The sequence below is a fragment of the Doryrhamphus excisus genome, linkage group LG22 (genome assembly GCF_037039965.1).
Source record: "Doryrhamphus excisus strain RoL-2023G ecotype Guam linkage group LG22, RoL_Dexc_Guam_v1.1, whole genome shotgun sequence".
Taxonomy (NCBI): domain Eukaryota; kingdom Metazoa; phylum Chordata; class Actinopteri; order Syngnathiformes; family Syngnathidae; genus Doryrhamphus; species Doryrhamphus excisus.
In genome coordinates, this window is record NC_136378.1 from 5,469,449 (window position 1) to 5,493,905 (window position 24,457).

General features: G+C 40.8%; 1 protein-coding gene and 1 long non-coding RNA gene across 4 annotated transcripts; one reads left to right on the top strand and one right to left on the bottom strand.

The window, feature by feature from the left end:
• Nucleotides 1-7,915: 7,915 nt before the first annotated feature.
• Nucleotides 7,916-13,367, bottom strand: slitrk4 (SLIT and NTRK-like family, member 4). Of its 2 annotated transcripts, XM_058063680.2 has the most exons (3): nucleotides 12,433-13,367; nucleotides 9,380-11,909; nucleotides 7,916-9,126 (listed from the first exon to the last, which is right to left on the bottom strand). In XM_058063680.2, the coding sequence occupies exons 2-3, from the start codon at nucleotides 11,865-11,867 to the stop codon at nucleotides 9,023-9,025; spliced, it is 2,592 nt and encodes an 863-aa protein (XP_057919663.2). In that variant the 5' UTR covers nucleotides 11,868-11,909; nucleotides 12,433-13,367; the 3' UTR covers nucleotides 7,916-9,022. The 2 variants fall into 2 exon arrangements, with proteins under 2 accessions (XP_057919663.2, XP_057919664.2); XM_058063681.2 differs by having other exon boundaries at nucleotides 7,916-11,909.
• Nucleotides 13,368-13,685: 318 nt separating this feature from the next.
• On the top strand, nucleotides 13,686-20,208 carry LOC144894639 (uncharacterized). Of its 2 annotated transcripts, none has more exons than XR_013625290.1 (5): nucleotides 13,686-13,870; nucleotides 14,593-14,646; nucleotides 15,428-15,486; nucleotides 17,959-18,086; nucleotides 20,083-20,208. It is a non-coding gene; the product is annotated as an uncharacterized LOC144894639 (long non-coding RNA). The 2 variants fall into 2 exon arrangements; XR_013625291.1 differs by lacking the exon at nucleotides 20,083-20,208 and adding an exon at nucleotides 18,152-18,506.
• The last annotated feature ends 4,249 nt before the right edge of the window (nucleotides 20,209-24,457 follow it).

The following is a 24,457-nucleotide window of genomic DNA, read 5'->3' on the forward strand; positions in this document are numbered from 1 at the left end:
GCAGTCCAGTTATACTCAAATCAATGATCAAAGAAAAAAGCATGATTTTTTTTAGAATGGTTTATTTTTATTTAAAATCTGTGGCATCTTTAATGACTTTGTACATATAAAATTTACATGGGCTAAGGATTAGTCATAATCTCAATCGTCCTGTAATGACGTTGAAATTGAAAAAAATGAATGATTTCCAACAAAATATTTCAAAAGAAAGTGTGAAAAGTCCAGTTTTGTTAGAGGAAATTCATTCGTTCATTTTCTACCGCTTTTTACTCACGAGGGAGCCTATCCCAGCTGTCCTGGCGTGGTGGCCAGCCAATCACAGGGCACATATAGACAAACAACCATTCACACTCACATTCATACCTATGGACAATTTGGAGTCGCCAATTAACCTAGCATGTTTTTGGAATGTGGGAGGAAACCGGAGTACCCGGAGAAAACCCACGCATGCACGGGGAGAACATGCAAATTCCACACAGAGATGGCCGAGGGTGGAATTGAACCCTGGTCTCCAAGCTGTGAGGTCTGTGCGCTAACCACTAGGTCACCATGCCGCCCTGTTAGACGAAATTTTGAAATAAAATCATTAAAAGTCTGTACTTCTATCTTTAATTTGAGTGATTCCCAAAAAAAACATGGCATTTATCAATTGGGAAATACAGCATTCACTCGGAAGTCCAAGACAAATAAGCCAGGATTTGGCAGCAGTTGACAGAAGCTGAGGAGGGGACATGGCATGGGCACGTATAGCTGCCAATCTAACCAGGATCACTCATCTTTACTGATGATGTGACTGCTGACAGAAGTAACAGGATGGACTGACTACACTCTCACATTCTGACAATTGCTAGAAAATGACTGCGCTCCACAGTGCAGGTGTATAATGACCCTAAGCATGCTGGGAAAGCAGCTGAAGACTTTTTTAGTAAATAAATCAAATGCCTACTGTGGCTGAAGTGAAGGCCTGACAAAGCATCTCCAGAATGTGCGGTTGTCCATGGACTCCGAACATGTCACTGGTCAGTGGAGGTTCTGGACATCTGTTGGCTGGAAGCAGGGTTTAGCCTGGGGGACACTGGCTAGTTAGCAAAGTACTTGCATGTCTTTCACACACAACCCTGATACACTCACGCACTGCAGTGTGAGGATTAACTAGGCGTCTACAGACATGAAGTATTAACATGGTTCATCTTGTAAGCAACTATAAGAAAAAATATTCATGAATAATTTCTGTTTTTTTTGTTTCAAGTCCCCTTCAGGCTGCAGGGGAGGTCAGAGAGCATCACTCGTCCAATTTTTTTTTTTTTTTTGAGCCCCTGAAAATAAGGCTCTGTGTGTGAAAATGTAATTTCAAAAATAGTAATGGCAATTTTTCTGTGAAAATACTGCCTCAATACATGAAAAATACCAGGCTTTTGTCTGTTTTTTCCCCAAATACTATTGATCCCCAAAAATAAATTCTGACAGAATAAATGGCATATATTTGAAAGTGTAAATTTCAATTATATCTTGATTGTTTCCTTTGTTATGATGCATCACCTCCTGAGACCAATAAAAATATCAGGTGTCCCTGCCAGCTGTCTACAAGCTGGCTGCAGTAGCTAGCGTGGATAAAATATAACAGCAATAAATGAGGGATTACAGTATATAAAAAAAGTGGTACCTCATACTTTTGAGTACACTTATGTGCTTAATAACCACATAATTTCTACTTTTGAAAACACAATAACTGCATAAATTGAATGACTAATGATTGTAATTATTTATCTTGTTGTGTTTGAAATTGAAATCACTATATTGACAGTTACTATGGTACCCATTATGTCATTGTATGGTCATATCACCTTGTACTTCGGTACGAGGTGCATTATTAAAAAAAAAAAAAAAAAAAAAAAAAACCTTGAATCTATATGGAAAGCAGGAAGTGAACAGGGAAGAACTAAATTTGAAACACTTATATGCTAGGACTACATTAAAAAGCCATAGCATTTCAGTATGTGGAATCAAACTATGGAATGGATTGAGTAAGGACCTCAAACAATGCACAACGATGAGCCAATTCAAGAAACAATACAAGCAGTTGATGTTTGCTAAATACAAGGATGAAGAGTCTTGAACCAGTCATGATGTGCTATATATATCACTATATTGACACTTACTATGGTACCCATTATGGCATTGGATGCTCATATCACCTTGTACTTCGGTACGAGGTGCATTATTAAAAAAACAAAAACAAAAAAAAAACCTTTTTTGTATTATGGAAAGCAGGAAGTGAACAAATGTAACAATTACTGATTGTAAAAGTACCAGATGGAGGGGTAGGATTTAATAAGCTTTGCTTCTTCCTACTCCTTTTGGACATGTGGAACTGTGAACTGATTATGGGATGCATTCAATTGTAATCTGATGCATGTTCAAATGAAATAAAACCATTACCATTACCATTACCAAACGTTTGTCCCTTACAGAGGACACAATGCATTGATGAGTGTCATGTGGATAACAACATTTGTGCAGTCCAAATAACTCTGGACCTGTATGCAGAGCAGAACTTATTTCAAATAAAATTGAATGAATTTTAAGAACCTTAAGCAATTTCCACCATTATGAATCACTCAGAGCCTTGTTCAAAGAACCGAGGCATGACGCATGAAATCATGAAGGTGGGGAAATATCAAGAGACAGATTATAATACTTTCATTTATTAGTGTTTAATTATGACTTTTACTTTTGCTCACTCAATTATTTCCTTTAAGAAGTTTTGGCACTTTATAGGGTGGATCTGGGAAACTAATTATCCTTTTTTTTTGTAGTCATATTTTAAGTCATAGAATATAATTTAAATCCAATGGTGTAGATATATTGGCCAAAAAAGTATTTTAGTGCTATTGTAAAAGCAAAAACAGGAGCGAGAAACAGAAAATGCAGCATTTTGCTTCTGGCTTGTGACATTACGTTCTGGTGCAAGTTTACATATTGTTACTTCAGTCTTGTGCTCAAGGGCTTTCGAAACTCAGAATAACACTGACTCACAAATCAAACAGTTTGCAATGACTCTTTAAGACACAAGCAAACTTAGCAACATCATTAAAAATAAGTCTGATATCCGCAACAGAACTGCACTGGTGGATGTGACCACATTTAATGAGGCAGCTGGCTGAGTGGGGGAGTGGGGGGGGGGGGGGGGGTGGTGGCAAGGTATTGTTTCCCTCTCATTGGGGATGCACTGAGTAATTAGCAACAACCAGGGAGACGCCACCCCCTTTCATCTCTCTTCAAACGTCAGCCTGACCACAACAGATGCCAAAATGCCAGAGTAACATTCCTGAACACGCTGCAGGCCGACAAGAGACATGCACCACTGCTGCAACCACTTACCAAAGGAGAAAACAAACTACACATTTAATGGAAATGTCATACCACATAGGGATCTACCGTCATTTGGATGGCAGCATAATGAAACAGATCCATCGTAATGTATTTATTTAAAAATTCCAGACACCCATTGGCGTCTGTCCATTCTTTAGTTATTGGTTTACGTATTTAACTCATAAGGACTCAGACCCATTTCTGCTAAAAATAAAATGATGGGTAATATAGCACAGAGCGGAGGTCGGAGTGGAGGTCCAGCAAGCTGTACTTGATAACATCTTCCAGACAATTTTATTACTAAAATATATATATATATATATATATATAAAGTTTGTTCACCTGATATCTTCTGCAGATCAACTAAATTTAAGAAGTATTGATCACATGTTTTTATGGGTTAAAATGTTACAATTAATGTTATAATTAATTTTAGTTAAATGTTTAAAATGTATGAATTCATAGAAACTAAGATGTCAGGCTGAGGGTAAACCCAGCTGACTTTGGACTAGAGGCGGGATGCAGTCAGTCAATCGTAAAGCTCTAACTAATGATTGTTTTCTTAGTTACATAATTTGGATTAATTTGGATTATTTGGAGCAACAGATCATAAAAAGTTCATTACTATTCTCCAAAGTCAAAGCTGATGTGTGTGAATATCTTGGTTTTCCAAAACACAAAAATCATAGGAAATTTAAATTAAAAAAAAGTTAATTGAACACTAAATTGGTTGTCGATTAATTGGTCCATTAATCGATTAATCATCAATAGTTGCAGCTCTCATCTCAGGGCACATATTTAAGTAGACAACCATTGACACCTATCTAATGTACTATCTAATGTAGTATTATTCTCCAGCACTTGGTATCGTAAATGGTATTTCACTTGTATCGTGATTTTCAACCTCCAAGGTGCTGATTGCGTTACTATTCACTCATATCTAACAGCTCTTATCTTCTAGCCAGCTTTCTCATCGGGATGTGAACAAGTACAGTCTTTTAACTCATTTTGTAACACATATTGACACTGTGTTATCATTTCTTAAAAGTGACATCTGACACTAATTTTTCATATTGAGTTGTGGATTCCAGAATCTGCACTTATTCCAGCTGTGCTTCCTTGGATTTGTTTGGGAGCTACTGGTAGTAGGTCATGAGCTACGATCTGGAGACCCCTGACATACTGCATGCCATGTATGAACTCAAAGAGTGGTAAACTTGGCAACACTGGTGCAGTGGAGCACAGGAGAACGTGGATGGAGGACGTGTGGGCGCTGCCTCCAAACTCGCCTGCCTGAAGAGGAGCACTCATTGTCTGAAACACTTTGTCGGAGGCACCACCGGTGCCATGGAGCTCAGGAGCCAGATGTGAGGGTGCCGCGCCTACTAACTGCAGCCAATCTTGGTGCCATATTGGTAATGGAAATGTGGTCATTACACATTTTTTTGTGGGACTACCCATAATTCCAGACTTCGGCGAACACTGTAGTTCTCCCCACCTCTGTGGACACACAGCATGTCCAACGTTAATGCACCTTTCCCGGGTAGAGCGCTCCTTCTGGCTTCAGCTAAGGTTTGGCGGATATTTCACATTCATCTTGACAAAAAACAGTCACCGTGAAATGCCATTGACAGATGAAAAAAAATAGCTTGCTGGGAATCACCAATTCCAATAACGTCTGCCTGAGCTTGCCTCGTAAACAGAGAAGGACAGCTTGGGGGAAGGCGGGGGAGGAAGAGCTTGGGGGATGGCAGAGAGTGTATCCAGCGCACCCTCATCTGTGACATCACAGACATCCAGTTTTACAATGCCCTCTGAAACCGAGCGTTTTGAGCCATCCCAAACTTCTTTCTGGGCTCACTTCCAAATACACAAACCTCATTACCTGAAATCTTTGCACAGTTTAACACGGTCGGAAAACTACATTCAGATAATGAGATTTGCGCATTTGGAACCTCGACTCTGTTTAAGAAACAAGCTCAGGCAGACGTTATTGTATTCTGTTAACATGCCTGGCTTCTCCTGAGCTCCACCGCAGGGGTCTCCAGCCAGTAGATCATGAGGTGCCAGTAGCTCTTAATGACTTTACAATGAGCTCTCCAAAAACTTTATTAATTTATTATCAACCCTGATACCCACTATATTAGAAAATGGGGTTCGTTCATAGTTAGGAAGAATTTTGGCCGTGTGACCAATCACAGCGAAGTGGACATGCCTGGAGCCGGGCCATTGGTGGAATAGATAAAAACACACTGGTGGGAAGCACTAATCCAAGGAAATACAGCTAGAATAGGTGCAAATTCTGAAAAATCTCAAACTTTTTCTGTGCAGGTTATTTTGTGCAGCTGCTCTGTAGGAGTCCACAACTCAATACAAAGGGTCGAAAAATTTGCATAATAGGTCCCCCTTAAGGTATTTCAAATTGGGTAAAATTTCAAAATGATTAAGTAGTACATGTTGAATACAGGAAGTGCACAAAGAAATGTATTAGCAATTGATGTCAAACAGAAACAGGGTAGGCTTCGTCCTACTGCTTTTTGGAATGTGTGACTGTGAATTGTTATATGGGACATATCCAATGTAACCTGTATGCATGGTCAAATAAAATCAAAATTACTATAAGTCAGTACTGTCCCCCCCAGAAAATAATGGAGAACCACTTCCGTAAGAACCACTGCCATTTTAGGGATCTTGGAAAACCTTTTTACGATCTTCTAAATACAGTTTTTAACATTTGAGCCCTCCAGACATTGAGTTGAGTTTTAGCTTGGCATGTGTTACGGCTACAACAGTAACTCGTGTTCGGGATCATTGTGCCCTTTGTGCCATGCCATCTTTGACTTTGCGTTATGCTTCTTGTTTTGCCTGAAAATACTTAAGTTAGGCAAAAAACATGCATAAAACATGTGAGAATAGAGTGAAGCCACAAAACTTGAAGCGCAAAGTGGCACGGCATGACTGTTTTTGCACTACTTGCGTTATGTAACAACTGTTATCCACTCTTCATCTTGCTCGTAGAGATGTGATGTTAAGGATCAAATAGATTCTTTTGAACAACTCATTTGTGGGAAAGATGAGAACCGATTCGCAGACAGAAGAAAATTAGATATGACAAGAAGCGGTTCTTACATGCAATTGGGAATCGGTCACCATTCACTTAATCGAGTCATTAAGAAGTCTCGACTCGTTCATGAATGTCACATATCTGAGCCACTTGAAAAGAGTCCAATGCAACAATGGTGAGCCTGATGCTCATGATCCATCAAACATGTCTCTACGTATAAAGCCAAATCCCAATAACTATACATATTTTAAGCATTTGTTTAATGTTTCATAATAATTACTTTCCACATTAGCTAATTATTTCTATGAAGGGGTAACTCTGTTACCAATACAATTACTTTTGGGGAAAAATAACTAAAATCTGTAATGAAGGACTGAGTGGACACCTATGCAAACCATCAAGCATCCATTTACCAAGCAATCTGGTAACAAACAATGTGTAAAACAGTGAGCTCATTCAGCAGTGTGGACATATCCCATGCACTCCCCTTTCCCACATCCTTTTTTAGTTCAGAACTGCCAAAGTATTCATAATTAATGAGGACAATTCTCTGGCGTCTGAATGAGTCATACTTTCAGCTACTCTGTTTCCCAAAAGCTCCATAGGTTGGATTAACACAGACGGAAATCTGAATTTTTTACCCTGAAATGGAACGAGCATGAATGTTTGATTTGTGCCTGGAACAGAAGAAACCTTTATACCTGTTGTGGCACAAAATTCTCCCCAGGACAGGCAAAATAAGGAACAAATAAAGAGACATTTGAGTTCAAGCTTCCTCCTAACACTCTGTGGTCTCTCTGTGGTCTTGTTGGTGTATTTGAAATTAAAATATTAAACACAGTTTTTATAGCCTGCAGATAAATACGCAGATGCTTGTTTCCCCAACCGGTTTCCTTGACACGAACACACAAGGCCACCTTTTTTTTTTTTTCTACTTAGCCGAGCTGTTATGCGTGCAACGCTAAAGTATCCGACAGTCAAAGAGTCAACTAAAAATCTGCCTATGCAAGTAAAGCTTCATGGGAAACCAAAACAGTGAAAAAAACAGTTGTGGGGACATGGTACAAATTGTTGCTCATTTTAATACCTTCATTGAATATAATAGTACAAGAGAAAAATTAGTCATTATACAAGAGATTTATGACTGATAGAAAAATTGGATTTATTATACTTTCCAAGGTACATTCTATTCATTTTGCAACAAACACTCATCCGTTTAACTTAACAATACTTTTAAATAAAGACGGTATAGAGTTAAGTAGATCAATGGATTTTGAAATAGAACCTGCCTAACAATATAACCTCACAGTAAATAAATGAAAACAAACAGCCATTATGACTCGAGTATTTCCTAATATTGCACATGTTGTTTTATATGACTCTGAACCCACACTTTTAAGTTTAATGCACATTTATTTTGGTTGCATAATGTTCTGAAGAAACCTTTTACAAGATGCTGCGGGAGATGTACGAATAAGGAAAAAAAAAAAAAAAAAACATCGAACAAATCAACAGTCACTTATACCCGTGACCTATATTAGCTCTGATGATAGTTACTTCTTCTTGGGGTAAAATATCATAAAGTCTTTAAATAACCCTGCATAGAAAAAAATAAATTAACTATGTTTTGAGATCATTTGCCTATGAATTGAGAGCTGACAAGGGTGGAGGGGTGTAATCGCTGATTGAGTCATATCTCTGACATTTCCGGGTTATAGTCTCTTGATGATGATGCTCGGCCGTACAGCATGTGTGTGTGTTTGTGTGCATGTTTTAGTCTTTGTCATTTACAAACCAGTCCCACAGATACAAATAATGTAAGACTTACAAAATAAATTCCAAGTTACGCTTACATGGCAAGCAACTTTGTACTCGTTTATCCTCTGGTTTTCATTTTTTTTTAGAAACATCATTTGACAGTGTAGTTGCTGATTCCATTTCACCCAAAAACATAGTTTGACGTTGCAACTTGAAGTGGAAACACAACTCCATTCAGAATACACTATATATTAACATGGCTCTTTACACAAAGGAAACAAGTCATGAAATCATTCCCAAAGGAGTTCTGCGGTGCATTGCCTTCTTGTGAACACAAAGCAGGAGCCATTTAGCCTGACAGCATAGAGCAGGTATTCTGCCACTTGTTTAGAATCCGGACAAAATGGCATTAAGTCTGCGACTGGCCCCGGAGAGCTTCCCTAACAACAAACAAATATCCTTACAAAGCAGGAAAAAAAGCAAGGTAGCATCCATGGATTCATACTTTGTAACTAATCCCAGCAGTAGCTATATCGGATACGTTTAGAAGAAAACAACTGAGTTGCCCTCGTTATTCTGTTTCCATCTTTCTTGTTTGAAAATGAGGGATGGAGCCTGCGAGGTATATTCTCAAGCACAGTTTCCAAGCATTTGATTTGGCAGTAAAAAAAAACAAACAAACAAACAAAAATAAGAGTACAATAATAACACAAAGTAGCCATTTCCATAGCAGCAAAAGACAGTCTGTTGTTTTTAGGCTGTCCTGCGGCATCGTGGTAAGATGATCCATAAGTCTTTTACTCTCACCAAAATCATTGCTGATCCAAATTAAAAACTTTGTAGTCCATCTATGCATTGGTCATTAAGAATTTCCAGAAGGCACTTTTTTGCTGTATGTGTGTGTGTGAAGGGGAGTGTGTGCGCACAGCTGGCTGCAGAGAGATAAAGAAAGATAGAAAAGGGTTGGGGTTAAATGATGAGCGCAACTAGAGGGGAAGAAAAAGCAAAAGAAAAGTACGACCATCTTTTCTGGGTGTAAATGTGTGTGTGATCCTGTTTGTGTGTGATCACTGTACTGAATCAAAGACAACAATGTCTACATTTTAGTCAGAGCAGTCTGCTCCTCAAGCACCTGAAGGTAATCAGGCGTTCCTTGGAGCTTGGCTTTCAGCTCGTAATACTCACTTTTTCTTTGCTCCACCACAATTTTACTGTGGTTCCCACCTATCAGCGATGATTTCTTCATCTTTCTGTCCAGCGATTTCTCCGGGTAACGGATTTCATATCCGCCCATCCCAATGCTGTTGAAATCTCTCTTCCCGTCCAGGAAGTTCTGGATGAACATGCTGGGCTCTCGATTTGGTAGGAATTCCTCGAGTTCGTCGATTGTGCTGAGGCGCTTGTTGCGCTCCAGAGTGGAGAGTGCGTCTTTATCCTTGTCTGCGCTACTCCGAAGGATAATCTTCTGCCTCTGCGAGTCAGCAAACTTAAACCCAGCGTCCATATCCGACGAGCGTCCGATCCCACATGTGTGGCTCTTGCCGATGTGTTCAATGGTTTGAGGGATAAATGTTTCGCCCCCCAAGTCATCTCCTGGAATTGAACCTTTCTTGCCTGACTTATGTCCATGCCGGTGAAGCTGCAGTGACATTGACCCACACTCCTGGTTACCCAGCTCCTGTCGACCGACTGGTTTTTTATTCCTTCTAAGGACAAAGACTAGAAGGCAGAAGGCCACAAACACTGTAAGAATTAGCACTACGAGAATACTAAGGATCATGATTGACAGAGGTACAGGCCCTCCTGGCGGGGCTTTGCCAACCCCGGCAGGCGACATTGATGTCAAAAGAGGAGTGGCACTGGTAAAAATAAACGGTGGCCGTGCTATCAGCTTAGGGCACAGGATCTCATTTTTTAAGAGGCGCAGTTCAATGTTGGTGAACTGCACAGGGGAGGCACATCTCACCTCTTTAGCAGCCACTCCATCACTTAGCTTTTCTAGCCATAGTTTGAGAGCGACCAAATCGCAGGAACACTCCCAGGGGTTCCCCTCTAGGTCTATCTGGGTCAAAGACCGCAGCTGGTCCAAAACACCGCTTACCGGCAGGGTCATGAAATGGTTGTTTTTCAGATTGAGTTTAGCTAAAGAGACACCAGCAAACACGTAGGCGGGAAGACTCCGCAAAACATTATTATTGAGATACAGGAGTTGTAGGTTTGGCATGGAATCAAACGTGCCTGCTAGAATTTCTTTGATGGCATTGTATTCCAAATATAAGTACTGTAGATTTGTGAGGCCCAAAAACATCTCAGGGTGTAATTGTTCAATCTGGTTCCCGTTCAGATAGAGTCTTCTCAGGTTTGTGAGGTTAGCAAACACACCTTTCTGAACGGTTGCAATTTGGTTGCTGCCGAGATGCAGCAAATCTAAACCTTCAAACCCTTGGAAATCAGACGGACTTATGTCATGGATGTAGTTCCCACTTAAGTGAAGTTTCTTGGCATTTGGGGGTTTAGGAATGAGATCTGCTAAGTTTTTAATATTTCTTTCCTGACAACTGACACTAATGCCAAAGTCAGAAGGGTGAGTTTTACAGCTACAGGGCTGGGGGCACAACAGAGGAGGGGTCCGCGTTTGAAAGGAAACAATCTGGCTATTTCTTCCAAATGGGGGCGAACCAGCCACGATGCCATTACCGTAAACTTTGGAGGAGTCGGTGGTTTTGGGCGATTTTGTGGCAATGGGAACCACAGAGGTCGGAGAAATTTTGGAGGGGGATTGACCCGTATCAGGGAGTGCAGGTGGCATTCTAACGTCAAAGTCGGATCCTGTGCCCATGGGGCAAAGCTCCTGCTTGTTGGTTTCTTTAAGGAGCCTTCCATATAAGTCACTTGGTGTTTCGCATATAGCCTCTCCAATAAAAATATTATACGGCATGTTTTCAAGCCATGCCTTGAGCGGTGCTAAATCACATGTACAATTCCAGGGGTTATCATCCAGCTGAAGCTCAACGATCCGTCCAATGTGCTCCAGGACTCCCAAATATGGAAGCTTCTGGATCCTGTTCCCCCTTATATCCAAGTGTGTGAGGGAGGCAAAACGGAATATGTTGTCAGGAAGTGCCTGTATGAGATTGTCATTTAGAATCAGCACTTTTAACTTGTGCAGTTTATTGAACGCTCCCTTTTCGATATACTTGATCAAGTTGTAGTCAGCCTGAAGGTACTCCAAGTTTTCTATTCCTTGAAAAGTGTCCGCTCGCAGCACCTTTAACTCGTTGTTGTTCAGGTGCAGCTGTTTCAGCGCACTCATCCCCATGAATGCGCCACCTTCAATGTTTTGCAGCTGATTATTGCCAAGCTGCAACGACACAGCATGGGTGAAGTTGAGGAACGAGTTTGGGTAGAGAATAATTAAAAAGTTATTTTGGAAGTTGAGGTGATATAACGATGACACCGGCGGGATGAGCTGCGTGGGTCGATAAACGGCAATCTTTTCACAGTTGACATACAGCACGTTTTCCACCGACATGCACGAGCAGGCGCTGCAAGTCTCAGACATCAAGTCCGGAGAAGGGTCTGCCATCGGGGGTCCGTCTGACATGGCGGGGGAGGATAGGGAGGAGCTTGAGATGTAGGAGGAAAAGGCTGCCAGCAGGAGTACGAGCATCATCTCGTCGGTTAAAAGTCCTCCCCCAGAAAATCATTTAGCAACCTTGGGAGAGAGGGAAAAAAGTCAGATGCATGCGCTAACTATTTTATAAAATAATAAATTGTGTAATATCGAGTATAAAATTAAAAGTATTTTTTATGTCAAAATGCATCAAGTTAATACAAAATAATTACTATTTTCACACCATCTTTTTTTGGATGCAGTATAAAAAAAATCACCCACACAGAAATACTGAAAAAATCATAAAATCAGACCCGCAAGCTGTTGCACACACATCACACTGCGGAGCAACAATGTTCATCTACTCTGAGCATATTCATCACAATCAAAGTCAAACGACTGCAGTTGTCTTTATCGTCATTGGAAGCCTGCAACAGCACACGTGGGGGTGGGGGTGTGGGTGGTGGTGGGGGCAACTGACAGCACAAGGGACAGTTGGGACTTTGCCCATGACAAAAGCTTTCAAAGGTTTTTTTTTTTTTTTTTTTTCTAAACGTTCATTTGACATGATTTATTTACGATGAGCGCACACACCAAAATGCATGGAAAATAAAGCAGTACTTACCCAAAGCTGAGGGTGTTGGGCTCCTTCTGGAGAAGCGGGACGGCATCGATGGGGCATGGGTGGAAAAGGTGCTGCAGAAGCGCTCCCAGCCGACGGAGAAACAGTACAATTGACGGGCGCAACAAGGCTTCTCCGCTCCTTCATTTCCATGCAGGCTGCTTGCAGATCTACGTGCAGCCGCGCGCGCCGGGGTGGGTTTGGGGTTTTGGCGTGCTGTGTCAATATAGAAGCTCCTATTTCACCCGATGCGTCTCTTGTTGACGGGAAGCCCGTCGTTTGATCCCCAAGGTTGTCCCACCTCCATGGGAGAACATTCGTTTGGCTTTTAGCCAAATTAGGATTGCGGGACGCAGATTCTAGACCTCTTGAAGGCGCATTCGGCGAGTCCTCTGCGCGAGGAGGTGCACATCGATGCGATGCCACAAGTCAGCCATACTTGTAATCTTATTGTTATTCTTCACTGCAGGAGGCGGATGAGGAGAAGCATGATGGGAGGAGTGTCAATGCCGTGCGTCCGTCTCGTCTCAACAGCCAGGAGCGATCCCGTTTGGCGCGATCCGGAGTGCTGAAGTTGCGCACCGGCGGGTTAATGAAGCAAACAGCAACACACCTCCATTCCACTTATTAGCTCTTCGGCTGTTGTTCGGATCCAGTTCTTCAACTGTCAGTGTGTTCTGATGATGAACCCAGACGCTGCAGAAAAGCGGTGCGTAAAAAAAGAATAATGCAGTTAGTCCGCAGTTAGTCCGATGCGGTGCAGGTGAGGCGCCGCAAACTCCGTGCTTCCCATCATTTAAAACATCAATACGGTGCAGAAAAGTTAGAAATGACACCGCCAGTTGTGTCCATATGATGAGGGAAAACCGGGAAAAGAAGAAGCTTGTCTAGTTTCCTATACTGTCGCATCCAGGCGCGTAAATGTCTTTGCTCCTTTCACAGCCGCATTCACTGAAGCTTTAGACACGACCAGCGGAAGATGCAGTGTAGGGGAACAGGGAGGCCAATTCAGATATCGATAATATCGATATCAGGTCGAGTATCATTGTCTGAATCTTTTTTTTTCTTGCGTAATTCCTATTGTTACATTGTTGAGTTGTTATATTTATATATTGCTTACATTGTATTTTGATAATAGACTATAGTTGAATAAAATATCAACAAGGAAACTGGTCCTAGTATCAGATCGTTAGCTAAATGTGCAGTATCGGCCAAACCTACTGCAGAGACTGGGTGGAGAGAAAGAGACGGGACTATAATGGTCATAGAGGCTGTGATCGTGTATGTTTGTATGTTTTCATGGAGTATATTCCTACAGGTGGATGGAGTTGAGAAATATATTTAAGATTTTGAACACTTCACTTGCTAAATTGTCTGCTTGGGTTTTGCGCGCCTCGACCAGAACACATCATTGCCGGTATCCCATCGCAAGAGAAGAGAAGTATGTGTGTGTGCGTGTGCGCGCGAGAGAGAGTGTGAGCCGCATTTTAAATGGACGAGTTGATGAGGAGAGAGAGAGATATTGTTGAAGAGTGCTGCAGTCAGAAGGGCTGCTATATAGGAGGTGCATGGACATCAGTCAATCAGAGGCTTTTGTTTATTGCAAGGAGGGAAGGGAGGTGATGAATGGACACAAACTAAGAGCCCTGCTTGAAATATAAATCTCAATTTACTGTATTTGCAAAAGTACCACGCAAGCACTAGATATGTAGTCTACTGACAACATGAGTTCACCATTGTGGAAGATCAGTATGAGTATACAGTGGAAGCTTGGTTAGCAACATTAATCCAAATACTACTGTATCTGAAATATCACATAAGATATAATGTAAATCCAATCAGTCCGTCCCAGAAAGCCAAAAAAATATATAGTTTTATAGTTTTACAATTTCAGTTTTGCATGCACTTTTTGTCAGACCATTTGGAAAGCATTAATGATGGAAACCAAGGTTCCACTGTACTCCTCATTCATGTCAAAGCTGTGTGGCATTTATGGTAAATGTATTCTTCTAGGCAGGTTTTGTGCTCAGTAGGACAATATACTTTGAACTGAACAAAAGAACACTTATTCATACCAAAATAGTAAACATTGTGAAATGGCTTATTACCACAACCAAAGGCTTTTCATTACAATTAAATTTTTTTATTTCATTTTAATAACAGGAAGTACTGTCCAGAAAAGAAGGAACAACAATGAATTCATACCCAATGTTGCAAGTGAGTCTTATTTTCTATTATTACGTTTACTATTTTGGATATTGCAAGTGTAAAGGTGACTATATGCATGTTTAGAGAAGTCTAATGATGTTAAAGAAAATGTTTTTAGGAGGTTGTAAGCAGTTTTTCTATGCTCTGACTACAAAATTATTTGATAAAGAAATAAGGAATCCTATTTGTTGGAAATTCACTTATCACAGTTGAAGGATGGAGTTGAGTTGAGGGATTACTGTATATGGTCATTTTATTGTTTACACAAGATATTTGTTGACGTGAATAGACTTGAATATGTGTCCATTTTGAACATGACATCCTGTCCACAGAGTTGACACCTACAAAGAATACTCATGTTACTATTTTCTAAGGCTAGGCTCTTTATAAATACAGCATTTTAAATAACAACCGAAAAACGGGAAAAGGGAAAAATGCTGATGACACCTTCTGTGTCCAACAAACAAAGAAAATAACCACCTGCCTTGTGTGTGTGTGTGTGTGTGTACAGATTTAAACAAGCGAGTCCGTGAGAATACTGATACTTTACAGTCTTGGACATGTTCCTGTACTCTGGCTGTGAGCGGCCTGAGGGAAGCAGGCTGACTAGAAAATGAGCCAAACATTTGGCAAACACTGCTCTTACGTCTCAGTTGTCAGTGATAGTCTTGCCATGCGGATGAGATACTGTTTCCTGTGTCCAAACACTGGGAAAAAAAACACATTAATTGAATTAAAACATACATTTTGACATGTCTTAGAAGGATTCCGTTTTCTTTCTCCCTGCCAGCCATTCACTGTGAATGTTCCTCTGCAGAGACAGCGGGTCCCATGTGCTGCCCTCATCTGGTGAGAAATTCTGCATGAATATGAAAAAAAAAAGTCATGCCTTTAATTAGGATGAGCTGTATCCAATCAACTAAACATTATCAGTCTTTATTAAAAAAAAAAAACATGCACAAATATGGTTCATCTTATTGTCATGATCAGATGTCATTTTCCCAAAGTTTGTCAGCAGTATTTGATTTGAAATCATTCTTGCTGTCCACAACAGCAGTGTATAAATCACTTTAATATACACAATACGCTGATTTGAAAGTGATTGTAAAGCAACCTGCCAAAACCAGGAAGCATCCTTGTTAAATTTGTGGAATGGCAGGTGGAACACTTGTCCAAACTAGATATTTTACTGGTAGTTTTATGAGGTTTCTGCTCAGGTACTCAATGAACTCTCCATTATTTTACTGACTCCGCCAGCGAGGGTAAATAGAAGTCATGAACTGATATATACAGGGATGGGAATTTTCCGCGGATCCGCGGAATTCCGCGGATTTTTCTGGCAAAAGTCCATTTTCGTAATTCGTGTAAATTCGTTGAAAAAATTGTGGGGGGTGGGGGGGGTAGGTGTAGGTACAGTCTCGGTATATCGTGTCCGATCGGGCCGAGGCGGCATCTTGGCCGCGAAGTCGACGAGAAAATGAGCTGGTTTAGTAGGCTTGCTGTGATTGGTTGTATCGTGTCTCTCAGCCAATCACACGTCGCGTTTCAAACGCGTTCGGTGAACCCGTAATGGCGGAACACGGTGAAAGAGAGAACATGAGAAAGAGAGTAGAGCTGAGCAGAAGAAAAAAAACGAGAAGGCAGCGAAAGTTGCAAGACTGGCACATCAAAAAGCAGAAAAGAGGAAGGTTGCGACTGATCGTTTGCATGCACTGATTGCAAAAAGAAAACGACTATGTTAAGTTACCTGGTGTTGACTTCAACGTACGTGTTTAAAAGGAAATTGTGAGTCACATATTCAAACCTATGGAAATCTATTAATTTTACTTTGAATGCAGTTTGTTCCATGTTTTTTATTCATTTATTTTTGTTGTTTGAGGTCTTAATATTTCTTTCATTGTATGCCAGTTTTAGTGCCCTCAAAAGCTGAAATGTTGGGAGCTTCCGGGGGGCTTCGCCCCCCTGGGCCCCCAGACCCCCGACTTATTTTCAGCTGATTTTCAGCAAAGCCATTCCCATCCCTGTATATACCTTAGATTAAATTTGAGCTTGAGTATTAGATATCAAATATACAGAAATAATGCTTAAGATGCATATGTGCATACACAGTATGACACAAATGTTGGTACAGTTATCTGTTGACTGGATGGTTCGAATTTCTTGGCTTCAATTGATGACGGTTGTGATGATATGTAATATTCTGCACTGGTCATTCAGTGTCGGTAATGGTAATGGTAATGGTTTTATTTCATTTGAACATGCATCAGATTACAATTGAGTGCATCCCATAATCAGTTCACAGTTTCACATGTCCAAAAGGAGTAGGAAGAAGCAAAGCTTATTAAATCCTACTCCTCCATCTGGTACTTTTACAATCAGTAACTGTTACATTTGTTCACTTCCTGCTTTCCATAATATAGTTTAAGTTTTTTTTGTTATTTTTTTTTAATAATGTACCTCGTACTGAAGTACAAGGTGATATGAGCATCCAATGACATAATGGGTACCATAGTAAGTGTCAATATAGTGATATATATAGCACATCATGACTGGTTCAAGACAGTAAGGTTACACTGATGACAATAGCCACCGCTGTCCAGAAAAAGAATAAATCGATAAAAAATACAAGGAATGCTTGTGACTCTATGTCTTATTTATGTTCGATATGGTTTCTTTTGCCTGCAAGCCGACCAAGTGGTTATCGCCCAGGCCACACAGCTCGGAGACCCAAGTTCAATTCCATCTCTGTGTGGAGTTTGCATGTTTTCCCTGTGCACGTGTGAGTTTTCTCCGGGTACTTTGGTTTCCTCCCACATTCCAAAAACATGCTAGGTTAATTGGCAACTCCAACTTGTCCATAGGTATGAATGTGAGTGTGAATGGTTGTTTGTCTATATGTGCCCTGTGATTGGCTGGTGACCAGTCCAGGGTGTACCCCGCCCCTTGCCCGAAGACAACTGGGATAGGCTCCAGCACCCCCGCGACCCTCGTGAGGACAAGCGGTAGAAAATGAATGAATGAGTGAATATTATGTCTACTTTATGGAGTATTAAGTGTGTAAAGGTGATGATAGGGGTGTTACTTCATATTTTGAGGGCTCTAATAATGTTTAACAAAAATCATTTAGAAGGTCATAGTTTCTATGCTCTACTTATGAAAAATATTCCATTCATCTTTTTGTTAAAAGGAGTCCTACTTAGCTGTAATTGAATTGGCGGTCAGGTCTGTACCTAATGAGACACAATAAACAAGGGATTATTATGCATTCTTGTATATGAGTACATGTAGTACTTTACATTTTGTCTTATCTTTGTGTTACAGTATAAATGCAAGAAATGGAACTGCAGGATAGATTAAGATCTTGCAGTAACCACAAAGCACCATGTACAGGCCCACCTGAAGCTAAAGGGATGAAGACCTGAATGATGCTGAGACTGTGATTCAGTCAGGTGAGACCAAAATTGAGTTGTTTAACATCAACTGAATTTAAAAAATGCTGACTCTCGGGCCCCAGTGTCAGATGAAGCAAGGGGGCGATGAACAGGTCTGAATGAGAACCTCCTGGCCTCAGCTAGACACACGGATGAGTCTTCCAGCCTGACAATGACCCACGATATATGTCCAAGAAAACAAATGAGCCAAGAAGCAGCGCATTAAGATTCTAGAGTGGCTGAGCCAGTCTCAGGGCCTTAATCCTATAATAAATTTGGATGGAGTTTCGACTTCAGTGCTTGGAGAGTGTTAGTGATTAGGAGTGGACAAAATTCCTTTTATTTCATGTCTTTTATTTTTGTTTTAACTGATTTGCCTTTGGGGCTGCACTGTGGACGAGTGGTTAGCACACAGGCCTCACAACTAGGAGAACTGAGTTCAATTCCATCTCTGTGTGCATGTTCTCATGCGTGGGCTTTTCCAGGGGAACCCGGATTCCTCCAACAATCCAAAAACATGCTAGGTTAATTGGCGACTCTAAATTGTCCATAGGTATGAATGTGAGTGTGAATGGTTGTTTGTCTAAATGGGCCCTAGGATTGGCTGGCGACCAGTCCAAAAGCCGGAAGACAGCTCCAGCACCCCCGCGAGGATAAGCGGTAGAAAATGAATTTGCCTTTGCTTTCATCTTCCAAATCCACCGATCAGCCTAGCGTTATGACACGGTACTGCTACCTACAACTCAATTTCACCTTTTAACTATGATTTGAATACCATTACATATATGACAAAATCAGAAGTTATTGCTTCATCATAAGGGAAGTACCATTTTAGGTCATGTTACTACCTTAAGTGCTCTGAGAAACACACCCAATTTGAACATGATCCAAATGAAACTGTGGCCTACGTTCTCTGCAGGCACAGCAGAAGGACAACTATTAATCCAATTTATCTCACTGTTGGCCACAATGTACAGTAGGACCCCACTTTTCACAGGGGTTACATTCTGTGAACTCCAGCGAGTGGCCAGAAACGGCGAGTAATTGATACAGCCATAAAAAAGTCTATTTTTGATGCATAGCTCATAGGTGCATTCAAGGACCGTCAAACAAAGTAGGACAAATATATATACTGTATTAGTGATGTTGTGATCAAGGTTTTATGCTGTAGATACGGATCCCAATCATCCATCAGTGAAATGTGAAAATTACAAAGTGAAAAATGGGCAAGACCTACTTTATTTTCATAGCCAAACAAACCCGATATGCTTGTTTTACCAGTACGGCCGGTATCCATAAGCCACATTTTGTATTTTACAATGCATTCATTCATTCATTCATTCATTTTCTACCGCTTTTCCTCACGAGGAAAGCGGGGGGTGCTGGAGCGAGAGGCGGGGTACACCCTGGACTGGTAGCCAGCCAATCACAGGGCACATATAGACAAACAACCATTCACACTCACATTCATATTTGAATTTGGAGTCGCCAATTAACCTAGCATGTTTTTGGAATGTGGGAGGAAGCCGGAGTACCCGGAGAAAACCCACACATGCACGGGGAGAACATGCAAACTCCACACAGAGATGGCCGAGGGTGGGAATTGAACCCTGGTCTCCTAGCTGTGAGGTCTGCGCGCTAACCACTAGAACGCCGTGCCGCCCTACAATGCATTTTACATTTTATTTATTCATTTTTGTATACTTCAGTCTTCACGAGTCAAAAGGTCATTGAACAGCCGAACTGAAGAAGCGTGTACCCACGAAGTGACATAGCCCCGCACACAAAGAAAATGCTTCCTCTAGCACTAAAAGTGTAACATAGTGTCTGCCTGCTCCCGAATCCGATCTCATCCCGAAATTTTGCCCACACTTGTGAGTACAGCAGGTTGGGACCATGACTTTCGCCGATGATCGCATTGCGAGCCTCGAGAACTCACCACAATCTGCCACTTGCTTGTCCCCCAAATGCTGCACCAATTGAAAGTTTTTTTTTAATGTGGCATGTTTTGCAGGATGCAAAACTTCATCTTCAACTTCATGATTCTTACAAAGACAGAAAGTCCCACACACGGCAGACATGTTTGTTCTGGATGCTGCAGCCAGAGCGGAGCTGATTGGTGGATGGGATCAACGTTGAAAGTATTGTTCACTGATATGGGCCGATACCGATCAGTGGCTGATTGACCGGCGTACTCCTGATATAATTAAACATATATACACAGTAAGGGCTGCATGGCGGACAAGTGGTTAGCACGCACACCTCACAGCTAGGAGGCCAGGGTTCAATTCCACCCTCGGCCATCTCTGTGTGGAATTTGCATGTTCTCCCTGTGCATGCGTGGGTTTTTGTCCGGATACTCCGGTTTCCTCACATTCCAAAAACATGCTAGGTTAATTGGCGACTACAAATTGTCCATAGGTATGAATGTGAGTGTGAATGGTTGTTTGTCTATATGTGCCCTGGGATTGGCACCCTGCCTCTCGCCCATAGACAGCTGGGATAGGCTCCAGCAACCCCCGCGACCCTCGTGTGGATAAGCGGTAGAAAATGAATGAATGAATGAATATACACAGTATATGCTGAATCGCAGATGTTAGGGAATCGACTTGTACTTGCAATGCACTGAACTCAATCAAAAGCTATCAGTCAACTAATGACCAGATTGTGCTGTTTGGTTGCATTCGATTGATTTCTTCTGTGTAATATTCTGATGTTTAAATTGGTGAAATGATTAACTTCCGTGTCTATTAGAGAAGCTGTTTGTACGTTGAACACATTGAAAACCTTCACTAGAATGATGATGATTTTAAATTGGCTCATTCTGGTTTGTAACCGCTAATTTGAACTACCTGAACAAGAAATGAACCTTTCCCTGCATCAGTAACATCCTCATCATCAACAAACACTATTTCCACTCGAACAGCCACAGTTTTCAGGTGACTAAAGAGCTTCTCATTTCCGCAGTATCAGTTTTCATTCCAGCGTTCATATGCATGCAAAAATTGTTTCAGCTAAAGCATGACCCAATTTCAGAGTGTAATAGTCCTGGCTGAATTATTGCAGTTATCAGCCCGGCATGACAGCTTTAACCCCGATAGTGACAACCTGTTTTGGGCAGAGTGCAGCCCATTACTCTCTCAACTGGTGATGAAAGGAAAATAAATGCTGCAGTGCTGGGTAGTTGTACATAAATCGACAGTGTTTGATAGCTCATTATTAATTTAACAGCATGCACCGCAGTGTGAGGTGCTAGCCTATTTATTACAAACAGCTGATGTGTATAGAGTCTGGCAAATGCACACACACACAGATACGTATATTGTGTAGTCGAGAGGGGGAATTTACATCTGTGTGTGTGAGTGCACAGTAGCTAAATCCCTACAACAAGTGCGATCACCCGGCATCTTACCCCTTTATAGAATTTATCAGCAGTCTGGGGTCTCTTCCCAGTACAGTTGATCTGTTACACCGTCAAGGTTCAGTCCAGGGATCATCATTTTCATCCATAGAGACATAAAAAACCGACAGGGGTTAATTGGGCTGGGATGAAGCCCCTTGTCTCAAAGGGCGAGGCCAGCTGCTCAGTTAAGACTCAGCCTGAATTCTTGTTTGCGCAAGTGAAAAAAAACGTCTTTTCCTGTGATGTAATCAATTACCCAGTCCATGTGACGTTCTTATGTATCTTGGTTTTGAAAAACTACATAGTAGAAACCTTAAGCAGAATCAACATATGTTGATTATACTACCATATACTACATACCGCATTATCTTCTTAGAAGAAGATATCACATTGCAATACATTTAACAGTAGTATTCATTGAGATCTTATACAGAATGGTTGCAGTGGCGCCATGGTTTTGTTATTAATTAATTCCAAAACGTCAGACAAAAAACAAACCGTAAGAAAATCTAATAATTTTCCTTCATATGCAATAATGTAAATCCAATTAATTAATTTAAGAAACCTAAAAATATTAACAAAAGATGTATTTTATAGAAAATAATTACAACGGTATATGCAGAAAACAAGCAATGATAACTGATGAATGAAATGTTTACTGTGAGAGGCAGCCGGGACCCCGTCTTTTTAGTACTTTGGCATGAGTTGTTTTTGCACTCAATAATTAATACATGGAGACTATGAGGAGCATTGTTCTAGACCTGTTCCATGTGTAAGGTGACTTGGGATAACTTTTGTTTGCATATAAATAAAACTGACTTGACAGTTCCTTGACGCTTCTCTGATGGACCGTCCACTCTTTAAGTGTTTTAACTAAGTTGGTAAAATGTACATTATTTGAAAATGTCATAATCTGCCTGGACAATATCTCCTTTTGCTCTGTGATGTGCCTCTGACAGTTATGTTACATGAAGTCTAATTATCTTTTTGGAGACCTCTCACTTATTGCTTTGGGATACACTTGACGGTCTCCAGATGCATTTTGTACCTGTAGACATTCAATAAAGCTGAAATCTGACTTCTGTTACACTTCTGTATCATTTGTGTGGTCAACAAACAAATATGTATACAACTACACAACTATATATGTATATCTGTATCTGTTCTCCCATCTAAATTATCTGTAACTGGATATCAGTGTAATTTTCTCGAAAATGGGTGGGTCGTGGTTAACCTAAAATGTTAACCTAAATCAGCACATTATTTTAAGTCTGAAATTAACATGGCTTGATTTGATGAACTACTGTATAATGGTATTTTTTTGTGCATTTATTGTTTGCTTTCAAAAAGCTAACATTGTAGAACATAAATACACAATATATAATATTTAAACAAAGTTGACTAATCATGTCGCACCCGTTACGTCTAAGCTTTTAAGTGAATGCAGCCTTTAAACAGTTGGATTTCCTCCAACCTTTCTCTGACAGGAAAATCTCTCTGACCTACAAGCCTTTTTCATTTGCCTTCTTTAGTTTGAGGACACAGTAAAAGCTTATCTGGTTATTTTATATCCTGATATTTGGAAGGGACAGTCCGAACTGAGGTGTAACAGCTCAATAGCCTGAAATGATTATCTCAAATCTCGGTTGATCGAGGTTACAGATTCAGTTTGCTGCGACAAGTGCAGAAAGGTGACCACCAACTGGGCCGTCAGATACTGTATATCAACAGAAATAAACAGATGCGGTACCTGAATGGCTTGAACTGTGCTCTTTCATCTGATTGCTATTATGCAATATTACAAGATAGAAAGTTTTTTTACAGTGAGTGGTGGTGGTTATAAAGGCCAACCACAGATTTTCATTTTCATTTCTCATTAGCATCACACAAGTATTACATCTGGAAACAACAGTGTTGTTTTTGGGAGACGTGTTCGATTTTGGACTGAAATGTTTCGGTCATATTTTGGTCATTTTCGGTCTCTTCTATAGGTGATAGTTTAAACTCAGTTTTCATTCATTCATTTTCTACCGCTTTTTCCTCACGAGGGTCGCGGGGGGTGCTGGAGCCTATCCCAGCTGTCTTCGGGCGAGAGGCGGGGTACACCCTGGATGGTGGCCAGCCAATCACAGGGCACATATACTGTAGACAAACAACCATTCACACTCACATTCATACCTATGGACAATTTGGAGTCGCCAATTAACCTAGCATGTTTTTGGAATGTGGGAGGAAACCGGAGTACCCGGAGAAAACCCACGCAAGCACAGGGAGAACATGCAAACTCCACACAGAGATGGCCGAGGGTGGAATCGAACCCTGGTCTCCTAGCTGTGAGGTCTGTGCACTAACCACTAGACCGCCGTGCCGCCCCAAACTCAGTTTTAGTTGATTCAATTTAAAAAGATTTCAGTTGTTTCAGTAAAAAAAAAATACGAAAGCTTAACAAAAATGGGTCTCGCTTATTAACCACATGACGAGCACCCATGCTGTTCTTTCTGAGCAATGGACAAATTATAATGTATCCCTACTGTTCATTTTCTTCCAACTCTATTTAAAATATTTTTTAAATTAATTAATTTATTATTTATTTATTTATTTAAAATGTTACTGTGACGAGAGCCTGAGGCCCATTGTTGTGTTATTCATCCACAAGCATCACCTCATTTCGCATCATGATAATATACGGTCCCATACTGCAAACATATGTACACAATTCCTGGAAGCTGAAAACATCCCAGTACTTGCATGGCCAGCATACTCACCCGACGTGTCACCCATTGAACATGTTTGGGATAGTCTGGATCAATGCATACAGTATTTGAGGTGGTCAGAGCAGATAGTGACTGGTACTCAATACAGCCCTCAATACAGTTTGGATTGGCCTTTTATTGTGGCCAACCTAAAGCACAATATAATAATCACAATGTCTCATCAGTCACCGTTGTGAAGTGGATTGATTTCGAATCATGAATGATGAATGTTC

Excerpts from the sequence above, each read along its gene's own strand:
- slitrk4 (XM_058063680.2), bottom strand. The coding sequence starts at position 11,867 with ATGATGCTCGTACTCCTGCTGGCAGCCTTTTCCTCCTACATCTCAAGC. Across the intron at positions 9,127-9,379 it reads TGTGGTGGAGCAAAGAAAAA|CCAGCTGTGCGCACACACTC; the intron begins GTGAGTATTACG and ends ATCTCTCTGCAG.